The 19,969-nt window shown below is 56.3% G+C and overlaps 5 protein-coding genes and 1 non-coding gene across 6 annotated transcripts; 3 read left to right on the plus strand and 3 right to left on the minus strand.

Annotated features, from left to right (window-relative positions):
• Nucleotides 1–2,086: 2,086 nt before the first annotated feature.
• Nucleotides 2,087–2,503, plus strand: SCHCODRAFT_02671756 (uncharacterized protein; the record flags this gene model as incomplete). The annotated part of the gene is made up of 1 exon (XM_003028339.2): nt 2,087–2,503. One exon carries the CDS (start codon nt 2,087–2,089, stop codon nt 2,501–2,503), a length of 417 nt encoding a protein of 138 aa, XP_003028385.1.
• A 350-nt stretch (nt 2,504–2,853) lies between these two features.
• SCHCODRAFT_02515348 (uncharacterized protein) lies at nt 2,854–3,084 on the plus strand (the record flags this gene model as incomplete). The annotated part of the gene is made up of 1 exon (XM_050343325.1): nt 2,854–3,084. The coding sequence occupies one exon, from the start codon at nt 2,854–2,856 to the stop codon at nt 3,082–3,084; it is 231 nt and encodes a 76-aa protein (XP_050198218.1).
• A 111-nt stretch (nt 3,085–3,195) lies between these two features.
• SCHCODRAFT_01175040 (uncharacterized protein) lies at nt 3,196–5,736 on the plus strand (the record flags this gene model as incomplete). Its single annotated transcript, XM_050341176.1, has 2 exons — nt 3,196–4,130; nt 4,251–5,736. 2 exons carry the CDS (start codon nt 3,196–3,198, stop codon nt 5,734–5,736), a joined length of 2,421 nt encoding a protein of 806 aa, XP_050198219.1.
• Nucleotides 5,737–14,771: 9,035 nt separating this feature from the next.
• On the minus strand, nt 14,772–18,154 carry SCHCODRAFT_02638969 (amino acid transporter). The gene is made up of 17 exons (XM_050346050.1): nt 17,870–18,154; nt 17,659–17,760; nt 17,512–17,592; nt 17,396–17,462; nt 17,257–17,340; nt 17,014–17,071; nt 16,848–16,949; nt 16,646–16,743; nt 16,428–16,490; nt 16,221–16,328; nt 16,074–16,145; nt 15,916–16,007; nt 15,793–15,838; nt 15,679–15,741; nt 15,460–15,545; nt 15,296–15,391; nt 14,772–15,240 (listed from the first exon to the last, which is right to left on the minus strand). The coding sequence occupies exons 1-17, from the start codon at nt 17,990–17,992 to the stop codon at nt 14,851–14,853; spliced, it is 1,731 nt and encodes a 576-aa protein (XP_050198220.1). The 5' UTR covers nt 17,993–18,154; the 3' UTR covers nt 14,772–14,850.
• Nucleotides 18,155–18,496: 342 nt separating this feature from the next.
• On the minus strand, nt 18,497–18,590 carry SCHCODRAFT_t223. Its single transcript has one exon. It is a non-coding gene; the product is annotated as a tRNA-Trp (tRNA).
• Nucleotides 18,591–18,668: 78 nt separating this feature from the next.
• Nucleotides 18,669–19,491, minus strand: SCHCODRAFT_02589360 (uncharacterized protein). The gene is made up of 2 exons (XM_003028341.3): nt 18,997–19,491; nt 18,669–18,932 (listed from the first exon to the last, which is right to left on the minus strand). Exon 1 carries the CDS (start codon nt 19,416–19,418, stop codon nt 18,999–19,001), a length of 420 nt encoding a protein of 139 aa, XP_003028387.1. The 5' UTR covers nt 19,419–19,491; the 3' UTR covers nt 18,669–18,932; nt 18,997–18,998.
• Nucleotides 19,492–19,969: the final 478 nt, after the last annotated feature.

Genomic DNA, 19,969 nt, shown 5'->3' on the forward strand with positions numbered 1-19,969 from the left:
GCCGAGACGTGCCCTAATAGGGCTCTGGGGCCGTGATGCGCCCCGCGCGTGGCCCGGCGCGGCGCGGAAACGTCACGCGCGCGCACCCGGACGCGCCGGGGACGCGCCGCGTGTTGTCGCCGCCGCCGCTGCCCGTCGTAGCGAGCACAAAGTGGATGTAAAGTATGTATCTAATAGCTATATATTGAAAAGAGAGGGTAAGAAAGAACAAGAAAGCGGGAACAAGTGTGAGCGAAAATTTTCACTCGCGTTAGCGCGCCATCGCCGCTCGTGCAGCGCGCAGGTGCGCAGGACAATGGTGGCGAGGGAAAGGGGAATACCCTCCCAGCTACGTCCACCCATTCGCGTCGAGGGACGCGTCTGCAGTGGTCACGTAGCAAGGTGGGGGTGAAGGTTGAGGTGGGAGGAAATTAATTATGCACAGTTGTGTGCAGCGCATGCCGGACCCGCTCAGACACGCCTAAGCGATGCCGAACGCGTTCCCGACCGTGCGCAAGCCGATCAGGGGAGGGGGCGATGGCAGGGAGGGGGAGGGGAGTTGGCCGGCGGGGGTGGACGTTGTGGCTCGCGCGAGTGCGCGCTGGCTAGCGGTAAGGCGCGTAGAGCACGCTCATGACGCTATCACACGTCATGAGCAGAGCCTGGACCCCTCCGTAAGACGTTGCGAGGGGGGGGACAGACGAAGGGGGAGGAAAAGACGAAGGGGAGAGGGGTGGGGTGCAGTTCGTGTGTGCTCTGACGCTTCCCGCTGCGCTGAGCGGGAGGAATCAGAGTTTAACAGTAAATATGGGCATGTTCACGCACCAGCTGCCCCTTCCCGCGCGCCGTGACATCGCAGTGTTGCCTCAGTTCGCCCGCCGTCGCGCATGGCGCACTTTTGGCGAATTTTGAGGGTTTATCTTGATTTTGAGGGCGTGGGGTGATAGAGATAGGATGGGAGGGGTAAGGGAATGGAAGCAGCATGGAAAGGCGGGGCGAGGAGCGCGGTGGGCATCGAAGGCGAAGGCAGCTATCGCGATTGCGCGGCGTGTTGTTCCTCGGGACCGCAAACACTGTTCCTCGGGACCGTGCGGAGACCGGACCGATCGACCGAGGCTCTTCCTCGCCAGCTCGAATGACCTCGGAAAGAGGTCGAGGGAGACAGAGGACCCCAAAAAGCTTTGGAAATAAGATTATGACTGCTATGGAATACATTTACGAGATTTGAAGAGAGGGGGATATCGGGAAGCATTCAAAATCGTGCAGATACCCGCAATTCAGCACTTTTTGGAACTTTATCGAGTTATGTACGCAGTGCAGGCTACTGCTAGTAGATTCGTCTACATAGCATAATATAAGTATTCATTCTCTACACATTACAGTTTCTTCCAGGCGAATCAATGCGAAAACGAGCAGGGGGGAGGCAAAACAACACTCAAAGACAGCCCTCAAAGTGGGATCAATTGGTGCTTTAGCCATCCCCCTTGTCGAGCTAGATCTCAACACCTTTCTATGCTTCAAATCGGCTGAAACTTTCTAGATCGTATCTGGCATAAATCTGGTAATATATTTTGAAGAGATCATGTCCATATCTACCTCTCGGCCTGAATCCGAGGTTCTGAGCGACGACGCCACCGCTCGGAGGCCGGGCCGGAATGCCGGTCCGGCCATCCGCGCACCCGCGACGTGCGTTCCTCGTCCTGAAACCACCACCGCGTCGCCTGCATCGTCCCCCCTCCCCTCGCACTCACCCCCTCCCACACTCCCTTCTTTCCTAAACACCTCGAAAATGCCGCCAACAAACGGCTTGCCCGCGATCGCATCCCACAAATAACAGAAAACGGCGGGCACGCAAATTAACAGCCAGCCAGGCAGGGAGGAGGGCCGCGGGTGCGTGAACGTGCCCCGCGCTCAATTGCACTTACTAACTACTAATTTATGGAGGCGCGGAAGGAGAGAGGGGAGGAAGGGGGAGCAGGACAAGACAGAGGAAGCGGGGCGAACATCGCCCCACTTTCCCGTCATATTCGCCCTCAGACCATGTCTGAGGGCGCGAGGGCTTCGTTTATGACGCGATAAGCGTCGTGAGCGAGCCCTTGACCGCCCTATGGCTGTCGCGTCCCCACCCCCGCGCTTGTCATCGCAACCAGCGCAGGTGGATAGGGCTGCTCACCCTCCCCTCACCCTCCCCTTCCCCCCTCTCCTGCGGTCGTGGAGAATCGCCTTCGTGGCGATTTTCCGCATCGCGGGAGATGCGTCTCGCGCCTCGAGGCCACCGCGGTGTGCCGTGTGCGCAGCCGATTGCAGTTGCGCGCAGCGTGTCAACCTGTCGGCCGCCGCGCGTCCTGCACCCCTCGCCCCACCCCTTCGAGCCGTCCTTCGACGGGAGGAAGTGGGGCGCTGGGGCTACGTCCTCCCGCGCCCGTGTGCGCGCCTTGACTACGCGCGGGGCAGCCGAGGGGGCGCAGTCGCGCCGATCGCGGGCGAGCTCTTGCTCCCCGCTGTCCTCGCGACACGGCTGTAGCAGCCTCTCGCCTTCGGGTGATGCTCTCAGCATTCTAATTCCTGCGCTTCGAGAGCGCGGGGAGCACCGGGCACGCCCCGAACCCGTCCCCCTCTCTCTCACCCCCTCCCCCCACCTGCTACGTGGTCACCGCGGACGCGTCTTTCGACGCGAATGGGTGCACGTAGCTTGGGGGGATATCCCCCTCCCCTTTCCTACGATCCTCCTGCACTCTCGCGTGCTGCGCGGGCTACGAGAGCGCGTCACGCGCGAGCAAAAAATTTCGCTCGCGCTTTTTCCAGCTTTTTTCATCCTTTCAAGCCCGCCCCTTTTGATATGTAGTATATAGCTCTTATATACATCTTTTACATATGTTTCCGCGCTCCCTGCGACGCACGACGCGGGGCGGCGGCAACACGCGGCGCGTTCCCGACGCGCCCGGGGGCGCGTGCGTGACGTTCCCGCGCCGCGGCGGCCACGCGCGGGGCGCATCACGGCTCCGGTGCCCTATTAGGGCACGTCCCGGCGCCTGTGTCGAGCTGCCCGGGCACGGGAATCGGGCCGTCTTGACGTCGCGGAAAATTACAATCGACGCTACGTAAGTTGTCGGGGTGGATTTAAATCCACCTTACTGCAAAAGGTGGCCATCCCCCCACCTCGAAAACCGCGATGCGATCGCCAACGTTGAACAAGACACCCAGGGCGAGGCGGCGATGGAGGATCGTACAGCGGAAGGGCAAACCTCGCCCGCGGCCCATGATCGGCGCCGCGAAGAAGCAGCGTCCTACCGTGTAGGACGCGACGAGAACGCTCGTGGACACCACCACGACCAAAACGCGTCTGTAGGGAACAATACAGACCGCACGGCTACGCGCCGCGCACTCGCGACACGTACGATGTCGGACACCGAGGTGCCTCTGTCGGATGGCGCGCGGGAGCGGCGTCGCAAGGAAAAGTCACGCCGCAATGCGGACGAGACATCGCCTCAGCGCGGGATCGTGGATCCCGCCGTACTAGACATGGTGTACAGTTGGTTTGTAGACGAACAAGCAGACGAGATACTGTTCGAACTTGCGGCAGAGGGCGATCAGCGAGGCCGAGCGCTGAATGAAGGAGAGGCCATGGAGGTGATCAACCGGCACCTCCAGACGGCAATTGAGACGATGAGTCGCGACCGTTTGGTGCGAGAGGAGGCGCAGCGAAACTTCGCAGACGCCGAAGGCGGCGACAACAATATCGTTGCATCGAACGAATCTCTATTCAACGTGCGGGCGAGTGATGAGAGCGACAACGCATATTTGCGTCGTCTGGAGGCGCAGCGCCGCACGTTGAGGATGCACGCACCTAGTGGTGCCTCAGCCAGCAACGCCATGAGCGTGACATACGCTCAGCTTCAGGAGCTGAGTGCGCGGTCATTCGAAGATCGAGTCATCCTCCAGCGGATACTTGACGATGACTTACGCGACCAAGGATTCTCCAATCTCGGAGACCAGTTCATCCGGTTCACGGAGGATCATCCGGAAGGAGAGGACGTCTCGGAAGTGACCCTACGCGAACGGCTCCGAGCGCGGAGCGCTCGGACAACGAGCACAGGGACGTCTCGTACCACGAGTAGAGTCGGCCAAGGAATGCTTCGTGGACGAGGGATGTATGGACGTGGCTCTCGAGTATCGAGAGACATTCCGCCCCACCTGGGTCGCCCAGGGCCGACCGTGGGACAAGCAGGAGGTGTCGGAGGGAATGGACCTCCTAGTGAACCTGACGATAGCTATGACCCGTCATCCACGGATGATGACCGAGGGCGACGCAGACCGCAGAAGAGGGGGCGGAAGGATGACCAGCAGAGAGGAAGACGCGGGGAGCAGCCTCGCAAACGACCGAGGCCCCCAGCAAGGGACGAACCATCCGACCCATCGTCGTCGGATGGTAGCAGTGATGAGGGCAATGGAGGGGGACAGGACGTACCCCGACGAGCTCCTCCATTGAGGCGAGGAACGACCCCGTTCGACAACGGGCGAGTAGGGAGAGACAACCGAGGTCATCCTCGAGGTCGACCGGCTGCCGGTCGATTTGACCACCTCATACAACACTACCTAACCCAGAGCTACCCGCTTCCTCCTGGAGTGAAGCCAAAGGACTTGGTCACGCCCAAGCTCCCCACATATGGCGGGGAGAACAGCGTGGATGCAATGGAGGAATGGCTGGTGGCCATACTTCGTCATCTCGGCGTATACGGGATGAGCAGCGACGAGTTTGACTCGATTCGCATATATTTCTTGGGGACGCACCTAACAGGGCATGCGTCCGAATGGTTCAGGGACACCATCGAGAGACGAGGTATCGATGGGTGGACGTTTGAGGGAGTAGTACAGGCTCTTTTCGAACGCTTCGTTCGGGACACGTCTCTTCAAGACGCGACCCTCGCGTTCAACGAAGCTCAGTATCGACCATCGCGCGGCGTCGCGGGATGGATCAATGACCTGGAGCGACTAGCCTCAAGGATGGTGGAGGCACCCAACGAGTACATGCGTAGGCTCCGATTCATGAGCGGGTTGCCTCATGAGATTCGGAATGCGGTGCTTGGGCAAGGGTTTACCGCGGAGAGGTCGCGGAGGAGAGACATCGAAGCCGAGGCCATAGTTCAGGAGATTGCGATTCACAATGCGCACAACTATGACCAGCGTCTGAATCGCATGTTCGGACGGCCGACCGGGTCGTCCAGCAACCATGCATCGACGCCAAACACTCGCACAACGACGAGTGGGAGTACTCGGGTACATGAGGTACCCCGACGAGAGGAGCGGCGCGTCGGGCAATCATCACGGCCGCCCGACAGGCCTCGAGATAGGCCTGAACGCGACAACTCGGCGCGAAGAGCCACTACCGCTCCGCCTCGAGAGGTGAGGTCGGCTGCTCCTCAGAACAGCCAACGTCCAGCAGCGGGAAACAGCGGTGGTCATAACCGCGACCACCATGACCTGACTTGCTACAAATGTGGTGCGAAGGGGCACATATCACCGAATTGTCCTCTGCGAGACAATGGTGGACATGGCCGCGGGTCTGGAGGCGCCGGGAATGGTGGAGGAGGAGGTGCCACTGGTGCGGGAAATAGTGGCACGCGCCTCTTCGCGTTATGCGAAGAGGAGGACGTCCCCATCGACTCGAACGTAGTCGATGACCGCAGCGATTCAGGAGCGCCTGAACCGCCCGCCACGGACGACGAATCACTCGGCGAACTCGTCGAGCTGCACTAGGCCCATGTCACACAATGCTGACTGAGGTTATTGTAAAGTGTCACAAAATACTGAGGGGAATTTATCTTACAAAAAACTGAATTGACTTACAAAAAGCTCTCTTGGCTTCAGCTTTTCGTGATGCTGGTGGTAAATTACATATGCTACAAGCACTATCTGTAGGCAGCTGTTGAAGCACAAACAGAAGATGAGTGGTGGATCTGTGATGCAGGTGTGATATGTGGAATTTGGGGTTTGGCAATCGCCACACATGCACGTGATCAGCACTTGTATACCGCATTTTTGTAGTTTTACCTTATCCATTTATCCTCGTACCACCATGTAGGACAACCAGAATACATTCTTATTCTGTGGAACTCGTTGGTGACTACAACTACAACAATATGATATTCTGCATGCACGGACTTAACGTAACTATCTAGGTAGAAGAATCCACTGAGCATAGTCCGGATCCTGGGGAGGATGAGCCGTATGCGAGGCAGGGAGATCAGCGGGCAGCAGCCTTGGCGTGTAGCATGGGGCTACGGTGGCCACTGACTGACCTCTGAAGGATAGATGGAGACAGCGGGCAGCGGCCTCAGTGCGTAGTGCAGGGCCACTATAGTCACTAACTGACCTCCAGAAGAGGGAGGTGATCAGCGTGCGACAACCTGGGCAGCATGGTGTGGGGCTGCGGTAGCCACTAACGAACCGTCCCGCAATAGTGGGTGTGTGAGGGTGGCGGAGATGGGCTGGAGTAGTCTGTCATGGCTGAGTAATTGTATGAACCCTTGCCAGCGGATTACCTATAGCAAAGGGCGGTCAGGCGACTAAGTGTTTGCCTGCGAACAAATCTGCAGTTTAGGCAGGAGACTTAGAATGAGCCCTTGCTAGCTACGGGGCAGTGGCGAGGGTGTAGGCTCATCCCTCCTTGCCCCTCCTCTGCCACTCTCCCTCTCCCACACAATTGAGGGTATGCCTGACAAACACATGTCCCTCAAGCAGCCCTTGCCACTGCTGCATTGGAGTTGACCATAGAGGCCAAACTTGCAACTTGCAAATTGCAAATTGCAATTTACTACTTGCCACTTGCAATTTGCTACTTGCAATTTGCCATTTGCTACTTGCAATTTTCCATTTGCTACTTGCAAGTTGCAAATTGCAATTTTCTACTTGCTACTTGCCACTTGCAATTGTGGAATTTGGGTTCTTGGCAATCACCACCACTGCCATGTGAGCCGCCTTGTCATCATCACGAGTCCCTGACCATGCTCTATCAGCCACGCCCAAAGTTGAACGCAGCGCTGCGGCCTGCGGCTCAGCTCGTCACGAGATCGCAGTGCAGGAAATTCCGAGCGGCAGCGAGATTGCAGATGCTGGGCAAAACACTGGCAACCGTTGATGGCGGCGCGTGCAGCGTCGTCGCCGTTGCCTCAAGACTTCCCACCGACACCGCCGATGTCGTGCTGATAACTCTTGAAGCAGTCGATTGACTATTGAACTATAGCTAGCCATGAGCACGGGCCAGAACATGACAAGAGAGCTTGATTCCGTCCCTTTGCCCAGTTTTCAATTTTCTTGTCATTGTGCAAGATTCTTCAGCACGACGTCGGCGGTGTCGGTGGGAAGTCTTGAGGCAACGGCGACGACGCTGCACGCGCCGCCATCAACGGTTGCCAGTGTTTTGCCCGGCATCTGCAATCTCGCTGCCGCTCGGAATTTCCTGCACTGCGATCTCGTGACGAGCTGAGCCGCAGGCCGCAGCGCTGCGTTCAACTTTGGGCGTGGCTGATAGAGCATGGTCAGGGACTCGTGATGATGACAAGGCGGCTCACATGGCAGTGGTGGTGATTGCCAAGAACCCAAATTCCACAATTGCAAGTGGCAAGTAGCAAGTAGAAAATTGCAATTTGCAACTTGCAAGTAGCAAATGGAAAATTGCAAGTAGCAAATGGCAAATTGCAAGTAGCAAATTGCAAGTGGCAAGTAGTAAATTGCAATTTGCAATTTGCAAGTTGCAAGTTTGGCCTCTATGGTCAACTCCAATGCAGCAGTGGCAAGGGCTGCTTGAGGGACATGTGTTTGTCAGGCATACCCTCAATTGTGTGGGAGAGGTGTTGAGCATGCTGGGAAGCGCGCCTATACTGCTTACCTGGTGGTAAGGAGCTTGGTATGAGGCAAGCGCAGAGGTAGGTAATGACCTGTTATTCCTGGGGGCAGAGAGGCCCTCCTTATATATGTACAGGACGGTAAGTAGCATGTGATAAAGCAATGGACATGTAAACAATAAACATATGATGTCGTCGCGTGTGTCCATGTGTGTCCATGTGTCCGTCATGTGATGCGTGAGTCATAACATGTGACAGGCCGATTGTCCAACACTCCCCCTCGCTAAGTATCGCGGCGTAGCGTACGCAAGCGGATGTCTTCATCGGCCAATTAGGACGAGTTAAACTCAAGTCCCAGTTGAGATCTGAACTTCTCGAACTTGACACGCCCAAGGTTCTTGGTGAACATGTCCGCAGGGTTGTTGTTGCCGTCAATGAAGTACAGCTCAATCTCCTTCTCCTCGACCAGCTCGCGGATGTAGTGGTAACGGATGTCGATGTGTTTCATCCGGCGGTCTCGGTAGGCGTTGGAGCCCGTGAAGAGAGATCCCTGGTTGTCACCGTGGATAGGAACGGGAACGATGATTTTGCGCTTGAGTTCCATAAGGATACTCTTGAGCCACATCACCTGGCGACTACAATCAGAGAGCGCCATGTATTCCGCTTCGGTCGACGAGGCTGCAACTGTGCGCTGCAATCGTGACTGCCAGCAGATGATCCCGTTTGCCAGCTTCATGAAGTAGCCGGTGGTGGATCGCCTCTTGATCGGATCAGATGCCCAATCCGAATCAGTGTACGCGGTCAATCCGCCATTGGAAGCACCGTCGTAGACGAGTGCATAATCCCGAGTCCCAGCAAGATAGCGGCAGATATACAGCGCTTTATTCAAGTGGTCTCTCGAGGGATTTGCGGCAAACTGTGACAACTTGGTCACCGCGAAGGCAATGTCGGAGCGAGTGCCCAACATGATGAAGAGAAGCGAACCAATGACCGACTGAAAGGTCTTGCGGAGTTCGGGATCAACCTCATCCTCGTTGAGCTCAGGCACATAGCCGGCTGGTAGAGGGGTTGGGGCGAACTTACAGTTCTCCATCCCGAAGCGCTTCAGCACCTTATCGAGATACGGGATCTGATCAATCTTGATCTTAGATCCTTCTCGTCGGATGCGTATGCGCAAGAACTCCGAAGTGACTTCAGAATTACGGCATTCCCATCGCTTGTTGAACTCAGCCTTGAGAAAGGCAATGAGCTTCTTGTCCTTGGAGAAGAACAGAGCATCATCTACGTAGACTACAATAACAGCGAGTTTGCCGTTAGAGTCCTGGTAGAAGAACACGCCGGCATCCGATGTGAGTCGGACCCAGCCCATGGCTTTCGTGGACTTGGTAAGCGCCTTCCACCATGCTAAGGCAGCTTGTTTGAGTCCGTAGATCGCCTTGTGCAAGCGCATGACTTTGCGCTCTTGGCCCTTCACCGCGAAGCCTTCGGGTTGTTCCATGTAGACCTCTTCGTCCAGGTCCCCATAGAGGAAAGCCTTGGAGACGTCGAGACCTGACCAGTGCCAGCCTTCAAGCGCTGCAAGCGCCATGACTAGGCGGAACGTCTCATACCTGACGACAGGCGAGAAGATTTCGTCATAGTCGATTCCCTTGACTTGACTGAAACCCTTGGCGACGAGGCGGGCGCGTTTGCGGCCATCAGATTTCTGATCAAAGACCCAGCGGCATTTGATGACCTTTCGTCCTTTCGGACGATCCACAAGGGAATAGACTTTGCGCTGACGGAGTGCCTCTAACTCCTCGCGGCAAGCATTCATCCATTCCTTCTGTTGCGCAGATGGCAACTTCAAGATGTCTTTGAACGTCCAGTCGCGTATCTTGGACGTGTCAGGAAGAGCGTCATCATCAACCGGAACCGCTTTGGAAAGCAACTCAGTGATGAGCTCTACTCCCCCTTCCCGGCATAGCTTTGCCATGCGGGCTTCGTCCTCATCCAGATGCTCTCGAGCGTCTGCGCGCGAAGATGGCTGCGAGCTAGGGCCGGGAACCCTTTTCTCAGCATCAGAGGTGGCTTTCGAGCGCGAGCTACGCGGTTCGTCATCGCCAACCATCTTTCTCCATTTCAACTCGCTCGAGACATCGCGTTCAATCTCCGCTGGAGCGCGATCTCCATAGATGTTATCAGGACTAGAAACCTGGGTCCGCTGTCTCGTAGACTTCCGAGTAGGTTCAGGAGGTGGTCCTGCTTTCTTACGCCCTTTGCCACGCTTAGGAGCGGGCGGAGCTGCCTCTGGAGTCTGATCCCGGCGATCAAGCGGCGGGTCCTGACGATTCTGATCGTCATCATCGTCATCAGGTCCTCTTTGAGGAGGGAAAGGTGGAGCCGGAGCAGCGGGACGCGGAGGTGGGAATTCCTCATCATCGTCGCCTGGCATGTCTCCTGATTCCTGTGGTGGATCTTGTGGATCCGCTGGATCATCATCACGAAGTGGGAAATCTTCCCCAACTGGTACGTGTTGACGACGAGTGCTGTCAGGACAGCGGGGGAACAGTGCTTCATCAAACGTGGCCTGAGTGCCAACGAAGAGAGCACCGTTTGCGCGCATAAACAAAAAGCCTTTTACCCCATCGGACATGCCCAGGTACGTCATCAGCTCCGCTTTGGGCGATAACTTATTCTGGCGTTTCTCCTCGGGGATAAAGACGTATGCGCCACAACCAAAGACCCGGAGATGAGAAATATCCGGTTTGTCCTTGTAGAGAGCTTCGTGCGGAGTCTTCCACTTCAAACGCCGGATAGGCGTCCAGTTGTAGACCCGAGTCGCGTGTAAAATCGCGAACTCCCAGAACGAATTAGGCAGGCATGCGGTAAAACGCATAGACTCGGCCTTGTCCATAATCGTCCGGTTGAAGCGTTCGGCACGACCGTTCTGCTGATGAGCATAGGGTGCACCTTTCTCCACAAGGATCCCATTTTCCTCGAGAAATTCCTCCATCCCCATTCCCTGAAACTCTCCCCCATTGTCGATGTGCCACTTTTTAATCGTGGTCTCGAACTGGTTTTTGACCATAGCAATAAAATTGCGCATGGCCTGTTTGGCATCGGACTTCTGCTTGAGGCATACTGTCCAGCCATAGGAGAGTGCTTCGTCAAAGAAGCTCATGAAGTAACGATACTTGTGATAAGATATCGTCGGGAATTGTTTGAGATCCGAGTGGATTAACTCAAACGGTTTCGTCGCGCGATGCTCCGAAGATGGAAAAGAGCGAGCGTGCATCTTTCCTTCAGCGCATCCTCTGCACGGACGAGGGTCGGCAGGAAACTCAAGGTCTTGGGGAAAGCCCTTGGTGTGGTTGCGCGCCTGACGTAGAACGTCTTTCGACAGGTGCGCAAATCGCCGGTGCATCGTGTCGTAGTCCACCTTATAGATGAGGCTGACATTCTGCAACGTTTTGGTGACAGAGGGTCTGCACCATAACCAGTAAATCGTGGATAATGGGTGGAGCGGTGTAAACTCCATGATCGAAAGAGGAGAGTTCCTTCGATGCAAGCTGATGCAAGCAGCGTTTCCGCGCATTTGCAATCCACTCTGTTTCAATAGAGTGCCCAAGGAAAGAAGACGACCGTGTAATCCAGGTACATGATAGACCGGATAAATTTGGGAAGTCATTACTTTCCTTTCTCTATGCCGTGTGACGTAGTGATCCACAAATGCTGTCCCGCGACCAACCACGCGTAAAGACGCGCTAGCCGATGCTGTCTGCAGGGGTTCAGAATCCTCAATAGGTTCGTACTCAGCAAGATCACTCTCATCCGCAGTCACATGCAATGAGGCGCCAGAATCGGCCATCCACAAAGGTGGGAAGTCGCCGAAATTCTCAGCGGATTTCCCCTTACATCTCGGACACGCAGCAATATTGGAGTGCACACAAAATTTATTCGTACAAAATTCATGAGATCCAGTCATCAACGAATGTAGTACGGTCCCTGCTGCGACAGTAATTACGCGCTGAGGTGTGGCACTGTGAGATTTGCGCAGTGATCCAGAAGAGAAGGGTACTTGCCTTTCGGCAGTCTTGGCAGTCGCCGCGTCGACGGACTCCAGCATGAAGCTGTTGACGCTGTCCGCGATCGACTTCATCAGGGCTTCGTCAGAGATCCCCTCGCCCTGTGCCTGGAGGAGATCATCGGCGGAGTTGAAGGGACTGGCGCTCCAGTCGAGATCGATGGTATCGCCACCAGACGATCCGAAGAAGAGGCGACTCTCTCCGTCAAACAGCTGACTTTCGTCGTTCTGCTGCGCGGAGGCCATCTCGACGTCGGGGATCGAGTCGATCTTGGCACGCTTCGCCGGAGGAGCGAGATCTTCGAGCTGAAGATTTGAGCCAGAAGCCTTGGGAGTGGGGGAACCCATCTCCTCGTCCTCGTCGTTGACGCGGGGGATGCCGCGGTCGTTGACGATCTTGTCGAGGCGACGGAACACCTGGGGCGTCACCGTGATGTCCAACTCCTTCCCAAAGTCGAAGACGGCTCGGGCGCTCTTGGAGTGTTCGTTGTCAGCGACAGCCTCCTCGTTCTTGACGGGGGGCTTCTCAGTCACGGTGCGGACAGAGGTACCATCCTTCGTGATGAGCGCGACGTGGGACGTCTTGGTGGCAGGCACCGACGGTGTGAGAGGAGCGGGAGCGTGCAGCGAACTGATCATCCCAGCCATCTCCGAGACGCCATGAGCGTGAGCGTTGCCGCCCTTGCCCTTGCCAGAGTTCTTACCAGCGCGATTGCCGCGATTCTTCTTCTTCTTCTTCTCAGCGTTGTCGCCCTGCTTGGGCGCAGAGCTTCCGCCCTGTTGCTGATTAGAGTACTTCGGATCATCGCGCTTGCGCTTGGTGTTGAACTTCTGAGCAGTGGCACTCGTGCTCATCCCCTGTTGCGAGTAGTGCGCTAGAAGCGCATCGCGAACAGTAGAGACCTTGAGCGTAGTCTTTGAGTGAGACTGAAGGAGATTCGTCGTCACGGGCTTGACCCGCGCGATCGCAAGCAAGATCATGGCCTGCAAGAACTCGGGAATGGCAACATTCTCGTTCTTCAGACGCGTGAACTGCTGAAGGATGACATTCAGCTGCGGATCTGGGTGCTGACGCTCGTCGAACTTGGCGTTCAGAGCGGTCTGCAGGTACCCGAAGATGTCGGCCAGCTGCGCTGAGCCATACGTCTTATTCAGGTACTCCCAGAGCTTCTTAGCAGTCACCATGTCCTCGTCAGGGACATTGTCGATGAGACGCTCGTCAACGCGCATGATGATAGCACCACGCGCTTTGCGATCGTCACTATCGAACTGCTTGAGCTCCTCCTCGTTGCCCTTCACTTCCTTAGTGGTAGTGATTGGACTCGGCTTCTCCTCAGTCAGGACATTGTCAATGCCCTGGAACTGGAGGTAGGCCTTCATCTTCTTGGCAAAGGACTTGAAGTCCTTGCCGCTGAAGACGGGCACGGTGGAGGTGAGGGTGTTAGACATTGTGATCTGGAAAGATCGTCAGCATCGTTTCGCATGTCATCATAGAGGCAGCATGTCGGTAAGGACTGCGCCGATGAGCGAAAGAGCGATGCGCCCTGAAGGGCCAGCATCTCCGCTAGAGATGGGCACCTTGATCAAGCGCGATCAGCAGCGATCATGAAAGATCAGCAGCGATCAGCGCGATCCGGCATGGTTTCGCCAGCGCTTGGAGCAGCTAGTAGCGAACAGGCAAGCGAGCAAGGCGCTGCTCGTCATCGCAGCCAGCAAGGGCGCAGATGACATGAGTTGCAGCCACTGAGGCGCTACTCATTGTGCCGCTGCCACTGGGGCGCTGAACACAGCTCACCGGGGCTCATAACCTGTTGAGCATGCTGGGAAGCGCGCCTATACTGCTTACCTGGTGGTAAGGAGCTTGGTATGAGGCAAGCGCAGAGGTAGGTAATGACCTGTTATTCTGGGGGCAGAGAGGCCCTCCTTATATATGTACAGGACGGTAAGTAGCATGTGATAAAGCAATGGACAAGTAAACAATAAACATATGATGTCGTCGCGTGTGTCCATGTGTGTCCATGTGTCCGTCATGTGATGCGTGAGTCATAACATGTGACAGGCCGATTGTCCAACAACTACTAGCATTCCGAAGACAGTCTACCCAAATTCCTAAAAGGGGACTGTATTTTCCATATTCTCAAGGTAATTGAGGGCCTTACGCTGTGTCCACATGCTTTGTCCGTCGATTTCTGTTCGGAAAGAGTGTTTCATTCCTTTCCATCACTTCATGTCCGCACACGATGCGTCCGTCTTTCTGCCATTAGGAGACGCGAGATGGAGAGCGGGGGAAAGAAAGAGAAGCACATCAGCACCATTCTTCATGAAGCTAACACTTCGGTCTCGGAGGTCAGAAGAGGAGCAAACAAGAGAAATTTGGGGAATGCAGTTCTCGAACGGAAGGCGGCCACAGGGTGAATGATTCGAGGCTCGAGGCGCTTCGCTGGTGGAAAGGCTTCGTCTACCTGGCCTTCGAGAGACAAAGAGCGGAGGGAGGGGGAAGGACCATTTCCCACTCGCATATACACCGTCGATGGATATCCCTTTGCGTGGAGAGACATCGCGCGCGCGCGCGCGCGTCGTGCATAAACATTTCCAGCTAAATATGCGAAGTACGCCGGTGCGCTGACAAGAGCATAAGCCGAAGGATTAGCAGTAATGGAGGCACAAAGTGTATGCCCGCTGGGAAGGGCGAGATAACCGGAGAAGGCGGCCAGTGAGGGGGTATACTCGAAGGTCGAGGACACCGACGCGGATGAAGTCACGGAGGGCCTTCCTCTCGCAAGTCGTTGGAGTCAACATCGGCATCGTCGTCATCGTTGTCCAGCAGCCTGTGTACACTGCCACTGCCAGTGTACAGCTAATGGAGTCGAGCACACATCCACTTCGCAAGCAAGGTTGGAAGCCGGCCTCGCCGAAGCTTCTCTAGTTTTATAATCACCACACTTCGGTCTAATCTTGTGTCTATATCTCCAACACTTGCACATCGACATCGCCACCCTTCCGATCCTCTGATGTCTTCGAATCGTCATCTCGCGAGCTTTTCCGACTTTCCTCTGACTCTCCTTCGACCGTCGTCCCACCTCTCCCTCCTCGCACACCCACCTCCACAGCGCTCATGGAGCCGTCCACCGTACCTACAGGGCCGTCCACCGTACTCACCGGCCCCGTAAACCAATGCCTCCCGCCATACCTAGGGACATAGAAATACACCACCGACGCGCCGAGCACGCCGCCCAGAACAACTACCGAGTAGTTCATGTCCGGGACGGCGGGGTTCGGCGTGGCGGGGAACAGGAAGACGACAGACATGAGGGTCATAAAGGCAACGGCAAGGAAGGAGATGGGGAAGGACTGGCAGGAGGTAAGTCTTGACAGGACTTCGGAGGCACGCACGGCGACGACGCACCCATCTTCCCAACGAGAACGGGCCCGGCTTGAAGTCGTTGTCGCCCGTGAAGCGCGCGACGATGGGGATTGTATAGGCGATATATAGCGCGATGACCTATCGGAGAATCAGCATCTCAAAGGAGGCGTAGCGGGAGCAGACGGGCTAAAGATCTAGGTACTCACACTCAACGAGAACACCGCGTTGATAGCCTGGTCGCCGGCGAAGGCGAGAAGGCCGAGCAGGAGGGAGAGGAACGCGACGAACCAGACTGTAAGACGAGGTTAGCGACATACTCGGGCGTGTGCAAGCGCCACATCCTGGATCGCAAGGGCTGGTCGGGCATCTCGCAGCAAAGGCAACGGCGCAGGTGAAGGGGTAGCGAGCAATAACAGACTCCTCACCCGTATTGACCGGCGTCCCCGTAAAGTCATTCATCCGGTAGAGCCAATTGGAGAAGGGGAGGGCTAAGTGGAACGCATCAACAGAGGTCTCTATACATTTCCGGACGGGCTCACCTCCATCGCGGCTGAACGCGAAAGTCTGCCGACTTGCGGCGAGGAGCTGTTGATGCCAGCGTCAGCATAGTCCCCTGTCTCCTCTGCAGGGCGAAACGAGACCGCAAGCAAGTGTCTACGCACCATACTCGACCCCATCATATACTGCACCGCAACCACGAACGCCCAAAAAGCGAGCGTGCCCTTCTGCCCAAACGCAGGAAGGAGGATGGCGGCTGGCAAGACAATTAGCACCCACTCAAACCCTCTCTCCTACTCCCTTCCCCCTCGATGATACTCACCCAATGGCTGCTCCGCATCATACAGCGCCTCGATATCCGTGCCCATGCAGAACGCGAGGGCGATGTTGATGGCTGGGGTGAGCGTCAGTTTCATAATCTCTTGTGCTACTTGAGAGTTGCAAGCATGCCCAGCGACCCAGCACTCACCGAACCCAACTACCCCACCAACCGCACATGCGCCTACGATTGCCATGGGTACGGCGCGCGCGGCGTTCGTAGCCTCCTCGGAGATGTGCACGGCGGAGTCGAAGGAGCCTGGGAATGTTGGTGAGCGTCTTCCTGCAGCGGCGACAAAGCGAGATCGAGTAAGGAATGAAGGAGGGAGAAACCTTGGGTGAGTGGATGAAGACTCACAAATCGTCCAAAGTGGCGCGAGGAAGCTCATAATGAAGGCGAAGCCGGATGGCCAGCCGTTCACTGTGGAGGCAAATGTCAGCAAGCGATGCCCCGAAGGATATTTGCCGATGTATGGGGCTTCGCCAATGCAGTTTGCTGCACGCAAGCCGCGTCTACCAAGCTAAGGTGTCCAAGAAGACGTCGACGATCCACAAGGGCATGAGACAATGACTCACGGTTCACCCATCCCTCACTTCCAAGCGCAAACGAGGCACTGTTGCGCTTGTCGGCTGGCGTACATATAGGTAGGGCGATGAGGAGAGCGAGGCATAGACTGTGGGACGCATAGTCAACAGACTTTCCTTGGAAGCGTTGCTAGCCCAATTCGGACGGCGCGTCGCCTCAACCGCACGGGTCAGATAGAGAGAAGCAGCTCACAGTCCGTTCACCCCCACGTAAAAGCTCTGTAATCGCGCGATCGCTTGCGTCCCAATCGAGCACAACAGCGCGTGCGTGACAAGGAGGAGCGCGTAGGTGGCGCTGGCGGTCATGTTAGCCATGCGACGGAAGGAGGGGGACCCAAATCTCGGTGGCTGGCACGCACAACATCTCCGCATTCGTCGGCATGAAGTCAGGCTCTCCAGATTCATTGGTACCGGATCCTGGAGGGGCGTTAGCGGTCGTTCTCTTCATCACCCTTAGTAAACGCTGGAGCCGTATGCTAGAGTCGCCTGTTGGAGTCTACTGCTGATGTTGGCAGCCAGCGCACTTCGCGTCACTTGCTCTCCACCGATGGACAAGGAGCACGAAAGACAATGATCACGCACAAAAGACAAGAATCACCTACCAATCCCCGCTGCCGCCATCACCTGCACCGCGCACCCCCAGTCGATGCTCGCGACGGCGGCCACTGAGCCAATCGTGTTTGCGTCTGCCCGATAATGTCAGCCCGCCCAGTTCGCTCGGTCTTCATCTACAAAACTCACATCCCACGATCCAACACAACAATGTCCTCCATCGCGGCGAAGACAGCGAGTACGTCCAGAAGTATAGCTGCAGGCCGTCAGCGAACGTCCTCAGTCGAAGCAAGATCAAAACTCACACCACCACTCGTCGGCGCCGCACTCGCCAGCTCACCCATCGCGGCCGCCACCGATAGGATGAGGATGGAGGCGGCAAACCACTGTAATCAAAAGAGACGGTCGTCAGCGAACGCGCTTGACCCAACGATCGCGGAAAGCAGACTCACGCCCCACACCATCCCGGGACCACCGCCATTCGGGAGCGCGTAGAATAGTACAGAGGCGATGGATGGTAGGAGGCCGATGATGGAGAGGGATACGCCGAATACCTGGGAGCTCGTATATCAGTACACTTTGTGAGGGTGAGGTAGTGAGAGGGGTGAAGGAGGCCCTGCTCCGAGCTCACCGCAAGGCAAACAATCGAGAATAAGTTCTCACCTCTATCGGTCTGAAAGCGCGCTTGAACTCCTGCTTGTACCCAAGCTCAGCGAGGAGCGCCTCGTCAGCGCTCGCGATTGCGGCCTGGTTGGTGGGCGCCTTAGCGGGGGTCCCTGGCTTCATGATCGGTAGGGGTAGCAGAGGCTCTTGTCCGTTGTGCCACTGAGTTGGTGGGTTGGATAACCGTCAGAGAGCGCTCAAGGGTGAGGGTTAGGCTTGACGTTCGCTGCGATGAACGCTGGAGGAGGGCAACGCAGGAGCCGACCACGGGGGCGATAAGGAGGGACTACCGCGTATAGCGCGCATGATGTAGCCCCCCGCTCAAAATTACACGCCCCGGAAGAAGCGCGCGAATTCAGCCATTCATTCGCTGGAGCGACGCATACGATAGAGATAGCGCAGGGCTATTCCATTGTGGGCGGAAGATAGTGACCTTCGGGCAGGCTGCAGAAGTGTAGATAAGATGCAATGCAGTTCGGCGGGCAACCGTGATTTCAGGCAGCGGTCTATGCCCTCAAAGGTCTGACCATCATAGTTCACGGTAAGCGCAAAAGCCAAAAGACGGACGCAAACAAAAAACAAGTTCCGTGATCTCATCATTTTCATCCCCAAAAGGCAAAAACCTGCTGAACCCTGCCCGGATTGAACGGACGACCTTGTGGATCCGAGTCCGCTGACGAAGCCTCTGGAATCACACGCGCTACCGCTGCGCCAAGGGTTCCTTGTATAATAATACCCTCTTTTTTGTGATTGTAACGCACTTTCAACGGCGAGGAGAGGCGAAAAACTGAGAAATCGGCGACGGAAGATTGGGCCTCCAAGTGGGGAAACAGGCGGAACTAAAAAGACTATCAGGCGGATGCCTGTCATGCCACGTTAGAGTCGAAAAGGTTCCGCCGGCAAAGAGGCCTTCGTTGCTCGTAGAAGGAATTGGGCATCGGTAGGACGCTCCTTGTAAATTCAAAATCCCCCCGACCAGCCCCAGCAGCGCACACATCGAGTCTCCAAACAGTGCGGCGACCGATGGCGTGAATGTGGCGGGATAATGGAGAAGCTGCGGAGTCTGTAATAACAGAGAAAACATTGAGAAGGATGCAGTGGCGCCGCGAGAATCGAAGACAACGTACCGCTAAACGAGCTTGTACCAGCGCGGCTCGCGCTCAATCCCCTCCAAGCCCAGCTCGTCCGCGATCAGGGCGACGGCCTCAGGCGGCGGGGGCACTCTCTGATCGTCATCAATGCCCCGATTGTCCGCCAGAACCAGCGCGAACCCCATGGCCATGAGCTTCCTATCCTTGTATACCAGCGGGCTGAGTAAGTTTCGCAAATTATACTTGTTGCCAAGTATAGCCTGGAGTCCGTCTGTCTGAAGGACGGAGATATGGCTGTCTGTATCATCCTCGTTCGAAGTTGGGCAATAATGGCCACAGTACTTTTGCGCGACCTCGTCGGTGAGAAGAAAACCAAAGACGTGTGGGGTAGACGGAGGCCGTTGGTTTTGCCAACCGCGAGAAGATGGAAAAAACTCGCTTGCGATTGGAGCCGCCATGGTAAGCGCTGGCGCTGTGGTGGGAAGAGCCAAGGAATCGCTGCGGCGTCGTGCTGCGGCGTGGGGACTCTGCGATCGCGAGCTGACAGAGCTGAGTGGTCGCAGTAGCGGGAGGCCTCAGTCTCACGTCTGTCCGACGGGCTGAAGGTGTGGAGTGAAGTGATATTCCCGTGTGTCCCCGCCGGCGTGATCGCTCATCCGCGTGACTTCGCACGTGCTAGCAGCACAATAGAAGCAAACAAAAGAGAATATATCCCCCGCGCGTCTATACCTCGCCTCAAACACGAGAAGTCCGAGTGTACACCCCTCCTACAAGAGCCAAGAAATCGCGGCGGTACATAAGTCAGCCTGACAAACCGACGAACCTCACCATTGTCTCTTGCTCTTCCTCCTGGCGGGGCGCGCTCGCTTACTGCACGCTCCTTTTATCCAAATTCCAGAGATAGCAAAGATCGCAACTTAGGTACTGCGAGCACTTCATTGTCCCTCAGGGCAACATGTAGGTAGCTCGACTCACTTCCTCTGTCTCAATGCTCCGGTCCTGCAGGATT

The sequence above is a fragment of the Schizophyllum commune genome, assembly GCF_000143185.2.
Source record: "Schizophyllum commune H4-8 unplaced genomic scaffold SCHCOscaffold_11, whole genome shotgun sequence".
NCBI classification, from domain to species: domain Eukaryota; kingdom Fungi; phylum Basidiomycota; class Agaricomycetes; order Agaricales; family Schizophyllaceae; genus Schizophyllum; species Schizophyllum commune.